At 42.9% G+C, this 16808-nt stretch overlaps 1 protein-coding gene across 4 annotated transcripts in view; it reads right to left on the bottom strand.

Annotated features, from left to right (window-relative positions):
- LOC141782634 (FERM, ARHGEF and pleckstrin domain-containing protein 1) overlaps window positions 1-16808 on the bottom strand; it is a 91155-nt gene that overhangs the window by 52674 nt on the left and 21673 nt on the right. Inside the window, exons 1-2 of one of the 4 annotated variants that reach the window (XM_074659229.1) lie at window positions 13629-13908; window positions 7434-7640 (exon numbers count right to left, since the gene is read on the bottom strand). In XM_074659229.1, coding sequence (XP_074515330.1) covers window positions 7434-7613 — 180 coding nt within the window. In that variant the 5' untranslated portion in view covers window positions 7614-7640; window positions 13629-13908. Of the gene's footprint in view, window positions 1-7433; window positions 7641-13628; window positions 13909-16808 lie in introns of those variants that run through there. The other 3 variants (XM_074659228.1, XM_074659226.1, XM_074659227.1) reach the window with 3 other exon arrangements.

Below are 16808 nucleotides of genomic sequence, written 5' to 3'. Positions count from 1 at the left end.
CTTTTAAAATTCATTCTCCACAGCAGAATCACACTTTATAAACCGAAAAAATGGTCATCTGCATCAGGGGAATGCCACAGTCACAGCACAGTGAATCTAAATAGATCTCACCGTTACTAGTGCATGACTTATATTAGGGCGTGGGGAGCGACGGTAATGGGTTTAGTAAACTCATTGACATGGTGTAAACGGTAGGAGAGAGTTGGATTCGTTGCTTTGGGCTGCATAGTTGCAGCCCCATTCTCACGAATGCTCTGACACCCAATCAAATTCCATTTTGTATTCTGCCAATGACAGCTCATCAAGAAATACTGGTGTCAAACCATCCTCTGTGTCCAAATCATTCAACCACCACCTCTGTCAGTTCACCCTACTAAAGCGGCGTGAGGCTGGTGGAAGCAGACCGCGTCGCCACCGCAGCTCACAGTTTAACAGGATTTAGCACACTGCTTCAAGGCTAGACGGTCTTCCTCCCTCTGAGCTCTGCCGTCGTTTACAGTCGACACGTCGCGTTTGAAAATACACAACATGGAACATGAGATATGGAGAACCTTTGATGGTCTGTAATGTGCATAAATAATATGTAGCTTGAATTTCAATTATGCTGACGTGTCTCTCTGCAGAAGATGAAATTCCTGAGTTTTTTTTCACATAGATGTGAGCTTGTATTGCTTTATTGATTGTGACTATTCAAGATCAATGCCTAACCTAAACCATTCAAGGTCAATGCCTAACCTTAACTATTCAAGGTTAATACCTAACCTAAACCATTCAAGGTCAATGCCTAACCTCAACTATTCAAGGTTAATGCCTAACCTAAACCATTCAAGGTTAATGCCTAACCTTAACTATTCAAGGTTAATGCCTAACCTTAACTATTCAAGATCAAAGCCTAACCTTGACTATTCAAGGTTAATGCATAACCTTAACTATTCAAGGTCGATGCCTAACCTTAACGATCTCGCGAGAGTTTCCCAAATTGTGGGTTACCTTCTAGACACGACCCAAATCATGTGTGCGCTTGTTAGTCTGCTAAAATCACCTAATGTTACGGCGCCACTGATGTAACCAAACATGAAAGCAGCGTAACTCGTTCAATTGGCAGCTGATTGGCAAATAATCAGTTTGTGTCAGGAGGAGGCGGGATGTCTGTGAATTTGATTGAACAGGTTTACAAAGTGACTTTGTTATCAAATGTACGTATATATTCTTTAGCGAGCTTCTCAGAAATGGGTAGCAAGCTTGCGGGCTACTTGTTGGAGACCCCTGCTCTAAAGCATGCAGGTCCTTTCATTAGTGACATAGCCCCCTTTAGTCTGGGTTGTTCCTGCTGCCCTGTAAACATGCTTTAATTAATGGAATGGAAAAAGAAATGTGATCCAAAATAGGTTGAATATCTCTAGTCGCAGGCGTAGGCGATTGCCACTCATATCTCACACAGTGCACGCCTCTGTATCTGCTCCGCTGTGACGAATGTTGGAAATGGTATTGATAAACTATGGATCCAGCCACGGGGATGATGCATTGGGATCACGGACAGCACGGTCAGCTTCTCAGTGAGAGATGAATTACACCCTGTCACATGAACTCTGTAGATAATACGATTGTGACTCAGTGGGTGAACCTCAGACATGCTTCCTGACAGGATGAGGAGAGGGCTTTACATGGCATATGAATTTAAGAAGCTCCTAAAACAGTAATATAGGCTTCAATGTTTTCTAGTGTCTGTAGACAGATCAGGGTGTTACATGTTATGATGATGGATTGACAGAGTAGAAACACAGCTAGGTGGGTCGTCCAAAAACATCTTTATCCACCGATTTGTAACCTGAACTCACTGCAGAGCTTGAGAAAGTCGGGGATGAGTGTGAGTAAGCGGGCGGACGGGTGTCAGCTCCGTGCAAAGCACCCGAACAAAAACACTGATACAGCTCTGACTTTGATAATAATGCACTTTGCGTGCCCAGTCTGATAGTCTGTAGATTATATAAACTTTAAACAAGGTTTTTTTAATAAAATACAGTTGTACCGACAGGATACAGTAGAGCACAGAAGCCGTTTCTGTACTGCGAGGCAGACAAGCGCTCGCATCTGCCTGTTTGTTCACCTGAGGAGTGCAGTGAGACCAGTTGAGTAGGCGGTCCTTAATGTGGCCCAGACCACCTCTGAATGTGGTCTGGGCAATCGGATCTCAATGGTTCTTGAGTGTATTCACACCTGTAATTAGAGCTGTCCACGTGTGATCCGATCACTGAGGACGCATGTTAATGACCCAAATGGTGGATCAGCCAAGCGTGACTAAAAATGTCTTTTCCTTGTGCTTGTGATTAATTTGCTGTAGACTTCATTGATAATTAGGAAAGAAAAAGTCATATATTGTAGTTCAATGAGACTGTGCAGGGTATGAAAATCTCATATAGAAAGCAAATGCCAAGAGATGAAGGGGTGTGTAATTAATGAATTCAAGATTTCTCACACGCAGTAGCCTTTTAAAAAAAGGGTCTGTACCGTGACTGTAATGGACAAAGCAAAGCAATGGCTGGAGGGGACAGTCTGCAGTCGTCAGTGACTCATTATAGTTACAGAGGAAGAACAGAAGTAGTAGTGCAACATAAGAGAGAGAAAGACAGAGTTGTGTCTGAATTTGTAATGGTGAGCGCCTGGTGTTGTTAATATTAGTATTAAATGGGAAGTGGAACATCACATGTTAGGTTGTATTCGTTTAGTATTCCAGGAGTAAGGTCCAGCTAATGGAGCCTGACTGTTTCCTTCACTCACAGCAATGAGCATGACTCTCTTCTCTCTGCTCTGCATTTATCAACCCATCCCCCACCTCCTAACCCCTAAACCCATGCTACAGTCACACTCCTCACCGGCAACTTCTGCTGAGCCCCTACCAGCCATCAACAAACATAAGCGTCAAAACATCAGTACAGACAGAGTTGGCGTGTGTTAGCCTGAGGACTGCAAGACAGACTGAGGGCCACGGTCTGGATTCCCCGCTCTATTGAACTCAGCACGGGCAAAATGGACAGAGGCAAGCTGCCCATTTTAATTAGAAAATAATTACATAAAACTCCATAATGAAAAAAAGTGCAACCAGACCATTATTTTGGCTCAAGTGTGCTTATTAATCAATGCCAGTTGACCGTTGTCCAGGTTTGTGCAGGCAAACATCATCAGCATCAACACAAGTGTGTTCACAGCCAGAGTGCTAAGTAGGCCACAGCATGGTATGTGACCCACGAGATGGCTCCATGGCCCCTTTTTGTTTCTCAACCATCTGATATTCTGCCCGCTGAGGTGGAAACTTACCCCTCTGAACCAGAGGAGCAGGAACTTAAGCCTTCAGTATCAGTTACAGGGTGAGGTTAGAGGCTTTATGTTTTCTTAAAGAGACACAAAAAAGTCCTACATTGAGTCACTCTAAACTAAAATCACCTAAAATGAATTGCCTCAATACTGTATGTTCCTGCTGCGAAATAAAGGACTACATAATTGCTTGACAAATGTGGTTTGTAGACCATGCAGTTATCTCACTTCACTGCTGCAGGGGAGAGATTATTATCAGCAGGTTGTGAGCCAAGTTGACGCATGTCTTCTGTATCCTCCAGCTCAGCAGGACCAAAAAACTGAGATTTGTGGGATGTAGCTGATGTATATGAAAGGAAGCTAGGGCTCGTGTTCACCAAAGTGTTTTTTTCCCAGCTGAAAACGCCAGGCGCTCTTCTGAAAACGTTCAACTGGGAGCGCTTGAGAGCCCTTCGTAAGCGCTGCGTTTTTTCAGCTGAGATGCTTTGGTTGCGTCTGGTTGCTATGATACGGAATATCCACAGAACTAACATGTCGGCACAAGGTAGAGTGCTTGTTCCATAGCTATGGCCTGGATGAAGGGAGGGCTGAAGAACGGAGGGGAGAGAGGACGGCCCTGTCGGTCTATGTGGGTTCATGAGATATAGAAATATTTATATATCGATTGACAGACCTAATTGTTAGGTATGATTAAGACCAAAATTCTAGTTGTCAACTACAATTGACGCTCCCATTGCAAAAAAACGCTTTGGTGGACACGGCCCCTTACTGCTAAAGTTGAGCAACTCACTCAAAGGGGACTTATCTTCATCAACTCGACACATGTAATACATACTCCAACTGTCTTCAGAAGCAACACTGGACTAAACGTGAAAACCTTTCCTCTCTTGCACTGTTTTTGTTGAAAAGATAACACCCCGAATGTGAACTGATGACTGAAGAAAATGTACTCCTTGCAAGCCCACTGAGATTTTTTGTATCTCATTGCTGACTTGAGATAGAGGACAATGTGTGTTAAATTGAGCATGAATAAAGCTTTCTGTTAGCGGGGGCCTTTTGTTACCGTCTCCTGAGCAGCATCTTCAGCTTGTTTCTGTCCCACATGTCTGCTGCAGTGACAACAGCTGTTTCTAGCTCACCATCACTACAGCTCAACTACAACAACACCATCATGGGCCTGCTACGTTCACATGAAGGCAAACATGTCTGCATTTCCTCTGCTATGCAGCATTTGTCCAAACACACAACAGGAATCTCACTGTAGTGCTTTTATTCTAGAGACAGTTCTGCTGTTTTATAATCTCTGTATCAAACTGAATGAAACCTGACAGCAAGTGGAAACAAGAGGATACAGACCAAGGAAAAGACTAAATCAAAGCTGTCGTATATATATATAAATCTGACATGTATCAGTGTATTCTTTGGAGGGTAGAGCGATCTTAATCACACAGACTCTGGGACACCAAATCTCCATAAAACTCCACTGTATGCTAACACAACTCTGAGGTTGATATCTCCTTAGAGAGCCTTAGAGAGTAGAGTTTTTACAGATTACGAGCCCTGAAGCAGGATGAGTAACTACCTCTACCTCGTAGCAGATGGCATCACTGGCTGGATGATATTCACTTTTGAAAGGCCAGTACTCGCGAACTGATTGTTCTAAGCTGAGAACAGACAAAGCAGATGCAGCACATAATGACTGCCGTCTTAAAACCAGTGTATTGAGTGAGAACATCAAGACTCTTGTCTTGTAAAACAAAACAAAAAAAGGCTTTTATTGCCTCACTTAACCCGGAGTACACAACAAGTAATGTGGGTTAAATGAGGGAAATCAAATGGGACCTCACTGTGATAATCTAGTGAGCCGTAAGTATTAAGTACAACACATGATACCACTGGAAAGATTAGTAGTCATGCACAGGGAGCTCCGCCGCCCACTTTAGGAGCAACATTTACCCATACTGCCTTGGGAAACAGCCAGAAGGACACATCCACTCTGCGCTGCACGCTCACTAACTGTCAGTAAAGCTCAGCAGCATTAGTGCCGAGCCCCATTCATACACATTAAATGGGTCCTCTGTGGCTGATGCTGCTGCTGTATCTGTTTCCCTCCATCACCACTTTTCACTTTCCTCTATCTACTCATCTCATTCCTCTCCTCCAGGCAGGAAGGACTGTGGTCACAGAATGTGGCTTGTTCTTCTATTCAAAGACAAATAACAGTCTTTTCACTTACTCCACCCAATGTTTCTGCCACTAAATCAAGGTCTGAGGACACCTTTCCAAAACACCACAAGCCAGAGGAATGCTGGGGGATTATCTTAACATCTCATCGCCCTCAAGGATAATGCTGCCGTTATTTTATATGTTTTAGGGCTGTCAAAGTTAACGCGTTAACGCAAATTCATTTTAATGCCACTAATTTCTTTATCGCATCAACGCAACTTGCAATTTTTAGGTTGTAGCGGGCTCAGTTTTAAAGCTAGAGTGAAGATACTGGCATCATATGAAAGTAGAAAATCTAAGGAATCCATTGGTAATCCATTGCCAACCATGTCATACTAGTTTGTTGAGAAATAACGCTCCAAACTTACTCTAAATTTTGGCATCATGGCCATTTTCAAAGAGGTTCCTTGACCTCTGACCTCAAGATATGTGAATGAAAATGGGTGCTATGGGTACCCACGAGTCTCCCCTTTACAGACATGCCCACTTTATGATAATCACATGCAGTTTGGGGCAAGTCATAGTCAAGTCAGCACACTGACACACTGACAGCTGTTGTTGCCTGTTGGAGTTGAGTTTCCCATGTTGTGATTTGAGCATTTAAGACCTGCTCCAGAGCAGGTTAGCTGCAGTTACCATGGCGATCTACCTATGTAAGAAGTGAACCACCGTCGTAAAATGGAAAACCCAGGGTTAACCCTGAAGTTACTTTGCTAACCCCAAATCCTGCTTCATGGTACAGGCCCAAGGTTGGGTTCATGGTGTATTTGATGGGGACTATTTTCAGCCTTGAATTTATACACATTTGGTGAACTAGTGAGTATTTACGGTAGCAGGACATTGCATGTGGGACTGACACAAAATAAACTACTGCCCATCTTCACCATAATGAAGGAACATGTCATTCAGTGTAACAACGTGGCTCATTTATGTGTCTGGTCATTTTTTAATTGTTTTCTGACAACAATGGAGCTCAGTGGAATATGCTATATCGGGCTTTACACACTACTTGCTAAAATTCACTGTTGTTTTTGGTCTTTTCATGGGATTTGTTGATGATAAAAACAATATAGAATATCGACAGCCTTACCCTTTAACAGGGTGAATAAGAAAATATATTCAAAATGATTTGCAAGTTAGAATGGTATCTGCAAATGATCTGCTTCATGTCCATACAGCCAGTTTGTAGAGCTTTAATAAATCTTTATTTTGCATTCAAAGTATTACCAGCGTATAATATGACATTCACAATTAGTATCTAATTTTAGCTCAACTTCATAATCTGTGCAAATGGCTTAGACTCGAATGTCTAAATGCAGATCTCTGTGATGAGAAAGCTAACCCTCTTAATCCTGAAGTCATGAATGGAATTCAAACGGCAGCTCTTCTCATTCAAAGACATTAATAAAAAAGTATTGTTGTCTCTTTTGTGTACCTGCCTGCTTTCATTACATTATCTAAGAAAGCACATGGATTCTCACACGTCATTAACGCGCCAATGTGGGACAGAACGGTGAAATATAATTGTGTCCATGGTTCCCAAAGAATATCCAGAGAGGTTGACAGGAGGACAGAGTGGAGGAAAAGATGTGTAGTAGTAGATGACAGCTGTAGAGCAGGTTCGAGACAGTTTGGGAGATTAGGAAGCTGTGAAGAAATACCACTATTATAAACTGGAAGAACCCTGACATACTAAAATGATCCCTCCAGTTTCATCCATGCATTCAACAACTTAACGTCATGCAGTTGCCATGCCAACCTGTTTCCAGACTGCTGCTGCTATGGTGAAAATAGGAAAAGCTTTTTGGCTACTGTGCAATAATGAGGAGTCCCAATCCCACTTTAATATTCCCATCAAGAAATGCGCCTGAGCAAGAAAGGCTTTAACAACTCACCGAGATGTCAAAGAGCTCCTCTGAGTCGTCCAACATGCGAACCCTGACGGTGACGTGGCGTCCAGGGGGCATGGCCGGGGGTCTGTGCCCGGGGTCCAGCGTACTGATGCCAAGAGTCTCCGGGGCTCCGAGGCGCTGCCCTGCTCCAAAGGCTATTGGCTCTGGGTCTGGCTCTGCCATGTTGCACTGCAATGCTCACTGCCCAGCCTGCAGAGAGGCCAAGAGAGGAAAGTCAGGCAAACACATGTACATGCAGTCATTCACTTGCACCTGCATACATTCAGTACAGTACAGTATGAATAAGAAATAAGGCAATTACTGATCATTAGTTACAAGAAGTAGTAAGAAACCTCCTCTTAAGCTTCAGTAGGCAGAAAGTTTTCAGCATCTTTGAGCAAAAATTCCATAATAACCTTTCAACATATTGTAATTCAAGTGTTCTGAGAGATAACTAAACTTCTGTGCACCTCCTCATGACTCTGTTTTCAGGCTTTAAAAAATCTAGCCCATGACGGGAGACTTTGGCCAATCACAGGTCATTTCAGACAGAGCGTACCTATTGAGCATTCCTATTGGCTGTGCTCCGGCTGATGGGCGGTGCTTGGTATTTCCTCAATTGATCTCAACATGGCTGTCGAGTCACAAACTTTCTCATTGTACAGCTAAGCATTACACTAGAAGATGTTTCTGAAAACATTTGAGGCAAGAAATAGGCATTACAGTAACAGAATATTGATTCATATTTGATCAGCGCTGCCTAGTTTGACCGTTTGATCGGAGTTCGCGAGTGATTGACAGCTGCTCAGAGAAAGCAGACTCCAGCCCGGCTCTGATTGGTTGTTTTCCTCCGGTGTGTGAAATCTTGCAGATGCCATTAGGAGCACCGGAAGACACCGGAAGAGACAGAGGCATATGATTTTTTTCAGATTACCTGTCTCATGCACTTCTGTCAGGATATAGTGATCATTTTATAAAAACAACTTTTTTTAATCATGCTGCTCCATTTCTACCTACTGCAGCTTTACAGAGCATCAGTGGTGCAGCAGGTGGAATACAATGAAAGCATCAGAGCCCAGAGGACAGGCTGCACAACCTTCAGTGTCACACTAACAGTAATTGTAAATGCAGTATTTGCACTTGCCGCTAATGGCTGATAATTGTTGCCTGTGGGAGAACCAATTACTGTAAAAAAAGATCCAAGCATGTTCTTGATTTCAAAGCACAAATCAAGCAGCCCTAATTTGATTTGACAAACAACTCACGGGGCCAAAGTGTAAAATCAAAGAGTCAATACAATGACAACCGATTGGGGAAGTCGTAAAAGCGAGGCATAAAGGCCAACGACACACAGACATGCACGTAGTTGGGTTTTAATTGGTCTCAAGAGCATCGGGCCAAATACGTGAGGACATTGAATGAGCAGTGAATTTGAGTCATCAAATTATAAAAAATTATAAACTATTTGAATCCAGCTGTGACCATATAGCGTCCATGTTATTCTGTTGCTTTTAAAAAGGTGCTAAATGCGAGATTGGGAGCATTTCTTTTGCCTCCGCACGGCTCTCAGCGTGACAACGGCTGAGCTGGTGGCTCGCAGCTAACGATGCTGATAGCGCCAACAGTGTTTACCTGAGGGGGAACCGGAGGGTGGGTGCTACGCTTCCGCAACGACGGCGCTATCAGCTGTAACGCCGTATGAGAGCAGTGCAGAGCGGAGGCCGTGAACTAGCCAGTGGGGCACGCTCACATGCACGAACATGCACTAAAAGCACGTGTGGCCGGCCCGGCTATGTCAAAAAAAGCACAGAGAAGATCGGAGTACAACACACAGAGGGAGAGCAACTTCATACTCTGCTCAGGTAGACATTACTCCTCTATATCTTTACATAGCAAATAGTTTTTTTGCTGCTTAATTAATGCTCTGAGTATAGTATATAGCACCTTTAAAGATACAGAGCAAAGACTTGCGTAGAGAAGTTAGGCTCACACTTTCCCCACCGCAGTGATTCCTACCAGGAAACTTCTGCAGTTTCCAGGCTACATTGAAAGATTGTGGAGTAGCTGAACTAATTTGAAAAACTAGAAATTATGATTTTAATTTTAAAAAAATCCACATAGTTAAATGTTTCAATTAGAAATCTAAAGGTAATGGATAACTGGTTAGCTTAAATTAAAGAGTAAACAGTTTAAATAGTTAGTTAAAAGTAATGGATAAACAGTTGAAATAGTTTGTGTAAAGTAATGGTTAGAATAAAGCTGAAATTAATGGATTAACTGTTGAAAAAGTTAGCTAAAAGTAATGGATGATGGTTGAAATAAATGGCAGTGTCAACCCGTAAAGTGATCTAACAGGTCTGCAAAGTGACTCTGTGTTTGTCCCGGGTGGAGGACTGTGTTCAGACAAAGTCGTGGACTCATTCACTCTGGGTTGGTTGACACATGAGCAGGCTGCTATCCAGCCCTCATGTATCCGCAGCCAGATCCCCCGAGGCCCTGCTGTCCTGCTTAATTCTCTCTTCATTGCACATTCCAGCAAGATGAAGTCATCTCGAGACCTCACCAAGTGCTTCATCAGAGTACCGAGGCCAGTGGGCAGTTGTTCAGCCGCCACAGAGGTGAATGACTGCTGCCAAGTTTAAACTGAAAGCTGAATAAGGCATTTCAAAAGGAGTGGATAATGTAATCCAGCAGAGTGCATGGAGAAAATAGGCCAAGGACAGTGGATACACTAAATTGTGTTTGATGATGGTCTGCGTGATGCTTGGGAGAAGGCACATGAGAAGTTTCCAGTCAAACACTGCAGACTGCCGTTGGAATGGAAACCACAAGGCTGACGAGTAAATGTCACATATTTTCATTATCAATTCAATTGGCAATTATTTTGTAATTGACTGATTAATCAGTTCGTCTATGATTAATGAATTGTCACAAAATCCCAAAGCCCAAGCAGACATCTTCAAATTGTTTGTTTTGCCTGACCAACAGTCCAAAACACAAAATATAAAATTTTCAGTGATATAAAACAGAGAAAAGCAGCAAATATTCCCATTTTGGAAGCTGGAACTAGCAAATGTTTTTTTAACTAATCAATAAACTGATCATTAAAGTTGTTCCGATACCAGTATCAGAAATGCGTCTAGTACATGCCCAAAATTCGATATCGAGTATCAGTGAGTACGCCAGTCAATGCACCGATCCAATACCATAATTTATTAATCCAGAAAAAAATAAACGTGTTTAACCAGAAACTCTTCAATTCTTCTTTGCCGCTCCTAAACAGTAGCTTTCACTGTGCTGTCGCCCGGGGTGTATCATGGCTGCTGCTGCAACTACTGCTTTAGAGCAGCAAAGAAGAACTGATTGCAGGTAGTTTGTCACGTGACAAACTGGTTTAACCTGAGCCAGGCCATATAACAAAGATATCCAGATTTCTTATATTTCAAGGCTAACCAATCTCCTATCACGTCCTTATCTGCTCTTGCTTTTTATTGATAAAGAATTAAACATTAAACGTCATCATGTATATATGTGATCTATGTGAGTTTTACACATTTGAATGTCATGTTGTTTGAGTTTCAGGTCTTCCCTATGAACCTATTTGTAACTTTGGTTACTTATGCTAGAAATAAGGGATTCAAAAGTATTTGGATTCAACGAGCAGATTTGTTTTTGATAAAAAGCTAATGAACCCAAAACATCATGGCCAAAGTGTTAAGAGAGCATGTTGTCATCATTTGCACCTGTCTGTACACTCATCATCAGGCCAACACTCCCTTGGGCTGATGGAAACCAGACCAAATGCGGCCACCGGGAGCGTGACCGCAACCAGGCATATCTTTCAATTCATGCCTCGTCATTTTTGACATTGGATCCTCACGCCGTCATCACTCAGTGGCCCTTGCCTTGATTATTGCAAGTGTGTCATGCCGAGTCTGTAAATGTACGTCTTATACAACCTGCACATGCATGCCGTGTAACTAGACGCTCTTCAAACAAAGCACCGGTGTAACAGATGACAGTGAAAGAGTAGACAGTGATTATTTCAGCCAACACGTATCCTCCCCTGCACCAGGGCTCATTTATCAACCACGCATGAAACAAACACACAAAACAGTCACCAGTTAGTTGCACAGCTGGCACCTTGTTCCAGGGGCCACAGTGTGACATAAAGCATAGTCGCCCAGAATACAGTTGCCAGAGGGACATTTACAGACCCCTGAGTGTTTCTCACCCTGCCTTTCAACTTGTTTGCCTGAAATTCCCCACAAGTGTGTAACATGGAGCTGTGACTGCTGGCTCATTGAGTCTCCGGGCTTGTAACAGTGGCTTCTCTGTGTGCCGGGGCACACGGGGCCCCCTTGGTGCGGTCCAACGCTGCACAGCTGGAATCCTTTAGTGACAGCTGAAAGGCCAGAGGCTGGTGCTGACACAGCCAGCTGTCTACCTGAGGGAAGCTCCACGACAACAAAAAAGAGCTCACTTTCACTATGTGTTCTTCTTCTTCTATCCCCATCAGCCATTGAGGGACCTCTCTCTGCCTCTCCTTCCTGGCTGTTGGTGCCTCATTCCACATGACGGACCTGGACCTCTCCGTCCTCGTGGAGATTCAGCCATCTCTATAGATTTAATTCAGTCCAAGGAGGCTTATTGGCGTGGGTAACATACGTTTACGTTACTAAGCAACTGTGAATTAAAAACAAAATCTGGTCCTCTCTCAAGGTTCTATGGTGGAGATGAGGTCGTGTTGCTCTGGCTCTATCTGTTTGGCGTGGAGAGGAGGTCGTGTTGCTCTGGCTCTATCTATTTGACGTGGAGAGGAGGTCATATTGCTCTGGCTCTATCTGTTTGGTGTGGAGAGGAGGTTGTGTTGCTCTGGCTCTATCTGTTTTGCGTGGAGAGGAAGTCGTGTTGCTCTGGCTCTATCTATTTGGCGTGGGGAGGAGGTCGTGCTGCTCTGGCTCTATCTGTTTGGCGTGGGGAGGAGGTAGTGCTGCTCTGGCTCTATCTGTTTGGTGTGGAGAGGAGGTCATGGTGCTCTGGCTCTATCTGTTTGGCGTGGAGAGGCGGTCGTGCTGCTCTAGCTCTATCTGTTCGGCATGGAGAGGAGGTCGGGTTGCTCTGGCTTTATCTGTTTGTCCGGGAAGCTGCTGGACATCCTCTTGGATCCACCTTCTTCACATTAAATGTATTATTTTTTGTCATATGGATTGTCTATGTTGTATTTTCATTATCTTGTTACTCTCTACACGCGACATCTAATGCACGTCTGTCCATCCTGGAAGGGGGATCCCTCCTCTGTTGCTCTGCCTGAGGTTTCTTCCATTTTTTCTTTTTTCCCTGTCGCACTGTAAAGGACAGAGGGTGTCGTTTCATGTACAGATCGTGAAGCCCCCCCAGAGGCAAATTTCTGATTTGTGATTTTGGGGCTATACAAATTAAATTGACTTGACTTGACTTGACTTCTGCAACCGTCACTGATACCTGGGTGTGGCTGGCGGTTGCATGAATCACTATTCTAAGTTCCCACTGTATTTTTTTGGCAAGGTTGCATGTGTTCGTTAAGGGAAAAGAATGACAACCAACTGGATAGTACATGCATGTTGTAACCAGAGCTTGGCTGCCATTTAAGCCTCTCCTAAAACAAGCCTTGAATGACAATTGAGAAGCAGAAAATGGTGAAGTCCAGTCAGTACTCACTCACTCACTCAGTGGGGTTTTTTCCCACCTCACACACAATCTGCCAGTGTGTTCACATCATTAATGTAATGTAGGTTAATAGAGCAGGCTGCTGTAATCCTGCAGGATATTATCAAGACAGTCATGTACAGCAGCTGTGACATTACTGCATCACCTTCTGGAAACTAAATGACAGATTATAAAAATGCACAGTTCCTGATCATTTTAAATGTCACACAGAAGAAGCATGCAGCATTACAGTGACTGCAGCGTCTGCATGCATCCATACAGCTCTCTGTGCAATGCAATGCAACCCACACTGGAGGACAAATAGGAAGGTTAGTGGCTGCTGCACATGAAGATTTATTCATTTAGTTATTTCACATCCCTCGAAATCATCAGGATCACAAAACAACATGGCAAAGATAGTCCCCAGGACTTAACCCTAATCTCATCAAACAAGTTGAATCACTTCCCTGCAGAGCACACATACAGGCTGAGGAGCTGCACGATTCTTACCCCTTCTCTCTCCAAATGCGCGCTGATCCACACGGATGTCTTTCACCAGCTGAAAGGAGATATTAGTTACATCCACGTCCAAGTAAAAAAAAAGAAGAAGAAACCCGGTTGGGTGTTTAGATGCTGCTCGGACCGGAGACGAGGCTTTCTGCGGTCGCCATGGCGGACGACTGAGAGAGTGAGTGAGTGAGCAGCAGGAGGAAAGACGGGATTACAGATCCGCTCCTCGGTGCCTTCTACTCAGACAATGAAGGAGGTGCAGCCACCTCCACCTTCTCAGCTGCACCGTGGCTCAGGCAGAACAGCAGCACCATCTAGAGGTGTTTGGCTGGAATAACCATGTTCATTATATATTATAAACCAGTTGGTTCCCAGGCTTTTTTTGTTTTGGCTTAGTGTGACCCCTTGACCTAGGGCAGAGGTCAGCAACCTGTGGCTCCTTGTGAATAAAAAGAAAAATTATGGAAATGAATAACTTCTTTTAAGTGAACAGGGTTGTAATATTGTGAGAATAAAGTCAGAAGTTTCCGAGAAAAAAAGTTGTAATATTATGAAAATAAAGTCGTAAGTGAACGAGAAAAAAGTTGTAATATTTTCATTTATCATTATTGTCTACGGTGATTCTTACGACGGAGTATTATAGGGCCACATTGAGGCAAAATAAATCAATCTGAGATTTCGAAAATACAGTCATAATATTACGAGAATAAAGTCATAATATTATGAGAGTAAAGTCAGGTTTCCGAGAAAAAAAAGCGAATAAAGTCATAAGTTTACGGGACACAAGATGTAATAATGTGAGAATAAAGTCATAAATTTATGAGAAAAAAAGTCGTATTATGAGAATGAAGTCATAAGTTTACGAGAAAATAGTCGTAATATTATCAGAATAGAGGTCATAAGTTTACAAGAAAATAGTTGTAATATTATGAGAATAAAGTCAAAAGTTTACGAGAAAAATAAAGTTTTAATATTATGAGAATAAAGTCATAATATTATAAAGTAGTAATTTTACGGGTTATTTTCGAGGGGAAATAGAGAGAAGAACATGTCAGCGTGCCGCGCTGCTCCGCAAAGCTTTGAATACCTTCGAACGGGAGGGGGTAACACCCTGTACTCTGTCCCTTCCTGGTTGTGTGTACTGTATCTGCGGCCTGTTCATTGTCAGTATAGTAAGAAAGGGTCAGCCACGCAACAGCATCCACTAGAACTGCCAGACGCTTTGTTTTGCTCAAGGACGCTTCTGCAAAAAAAGCAGCTGAAAGACACTCTTTTCTTGAAGTATACAATACTATGACCTAGACCAAATTCATTTGCATTGCTGAGATGCATTTTTCACACAATGTGGTTGAGAGTAGAGATGACACGAAACCTGACTCTGATGCTTGTTGGTGGCGTACAACAGTGGCTGCCAACCTTTCCCCTTTTCTATCATTGAGTAAACCGACAGCCCCTGACTTAGTGACACATTTTATGGATATTTCATATTATATTCAATGCATAACAATAACAGTATAGAACAACTGATAAACTGTACAATCAATCTTGATAGTGAATGCAATAATTGCAGGACGTTTGTGCAAAACGAGTGATTTGGATGAATTTTAACATATTATTTCCTGTGAATATTGTATCAGAGATGAGCTTTCCTGTTAATTTTAGGAACTTTTAATACAAATCCCTGTCCGTATTATGTATTTTATTTTATTTCTAACAATCGTACATACTTAATAGGCTTCCTTTGACTAATTCAGTGTTTTCTTCTTACCGACGCTCTTTGGTTATTTTAACTGCCTCCTTTTCTAATACAGGACGAGGCTGTTTAGCAGAGAGGAGAGGGTCTGTGAATATAACTTGTGTTCAGGTCTTCACTGTGCCCTTATCCTAAATTCATATCTTAAATAATAAAAATAAACTTAAACATTTTATTTTATTTTCTTCACAGAAATGAACGAAAAGCTGAGATTGAGGCCAACTCTATATTTTTTTTAAAACGGTTGTGCAATTAAAAGTCATCTCTCTCTTCCTCTCATGCATAACAACAGGACTGTGTAAAACTCTGCCAGATAAACACCAATTTAAGCTGCAGCCAGTGACTTTAACTTGGCATGGTAATGCTGATTTTACTGGAAAAAAAACTACACTCAGTGTCCGAGCAGAGAATTTATTCCATCTCTGTAACAGCCAACAAGAGATCTGTAATGCTAATCAGCTTGTAGATTGTTCCACTACTGAGTTATGTATCGTGGGATTGATAATGTTTGAATACTACGCTGCATCAAGATCCCTAAAATACATTAATCCAGGTGCGGGTTAAGAAACCTTTGAATGGGGGGACAGGCTGGGGTAGAAGGGGAAATATATGTAAAATTTGTAAAAATGACTCTCATTAAAACCCTAGTTCTTGGCAATAATAAGATGTACATTATAACTAGTTACACTGTTTATTCACTGTAACAAATTAACACCAAATAAACAACTTTAATAAATATTCTAATATGAAATAATATCAGGGCTGCACGGTGTGGAGTTTGCATGTTCTTCCCATGTTAACGTGGGTTTTCTCCGGGTTCTTCGGCTTCCTCCCACAGTCCAATGACATGCAGGTTAATTGTTGACTCTAAATTGCCCATAGGTGTGAATGTGAGTGTGAATGGTTGTCTGTCTCTATGTGTCAGCCCTGTGATAGTCTGCGACCTGTCCAGGATGTACCCCATCTTCGCCCAATGTCAGCTGGGGTCAGCTCCAGTCCCCCACAACCCTGAATAGGATAAGTGGTTACAGATAATGGATGGATGGCCCATCCTCCTATGTGTCATGTCCTAAGTGTTCAGACATTTGTATTCCCTGCTTGTCCTGTCCTTGTTGCATGGAGAGTGGCCCAGGGCTTTGGCTGGGACCGGCGCCTCCACATCGCCCACTCCTCCATGTACGCATCAGGGACGGGGATAAAAGACGAGCAGTGCGTCGGAAAGCTGAAACTGGGATTTTTAATTTCTGCTGCTCGCCCACCTTCTCGCTGGCAGGAAGTCTCCTACGCCTTGGTGGTGGTGGTGGTGTGGGACTGAAGATGGAGAAATCACACTCAGTGTCTTGGCAGCTTCAGAGGCCCCCTGGAGGCACCGATATGGAACTGAGGCAAAGATGAACATTTCAGCAAAAGCGTGAAAACGAGCCAGA

The sequence above is a fragment of the Sebastes fasciatus genome, chromosome 14, assembly GCF_043250625.1.
Source record: "Sebastes fasciatus isolate fSebFas1 chromosome 14, fSebFas1.pri, whole genome shotgun sequence".
Taxonomy (NCBI): Eukaryota; Metazoa; Chordata; class Actinopteri; order Perciformes; family Sebastidae; genus Sebastes; species Sebastes fasciatus.
Note: the sequence above shows the minus strand (reverse complement) of the source record. Positions and strands in the feature narration are given on the sequence as shown.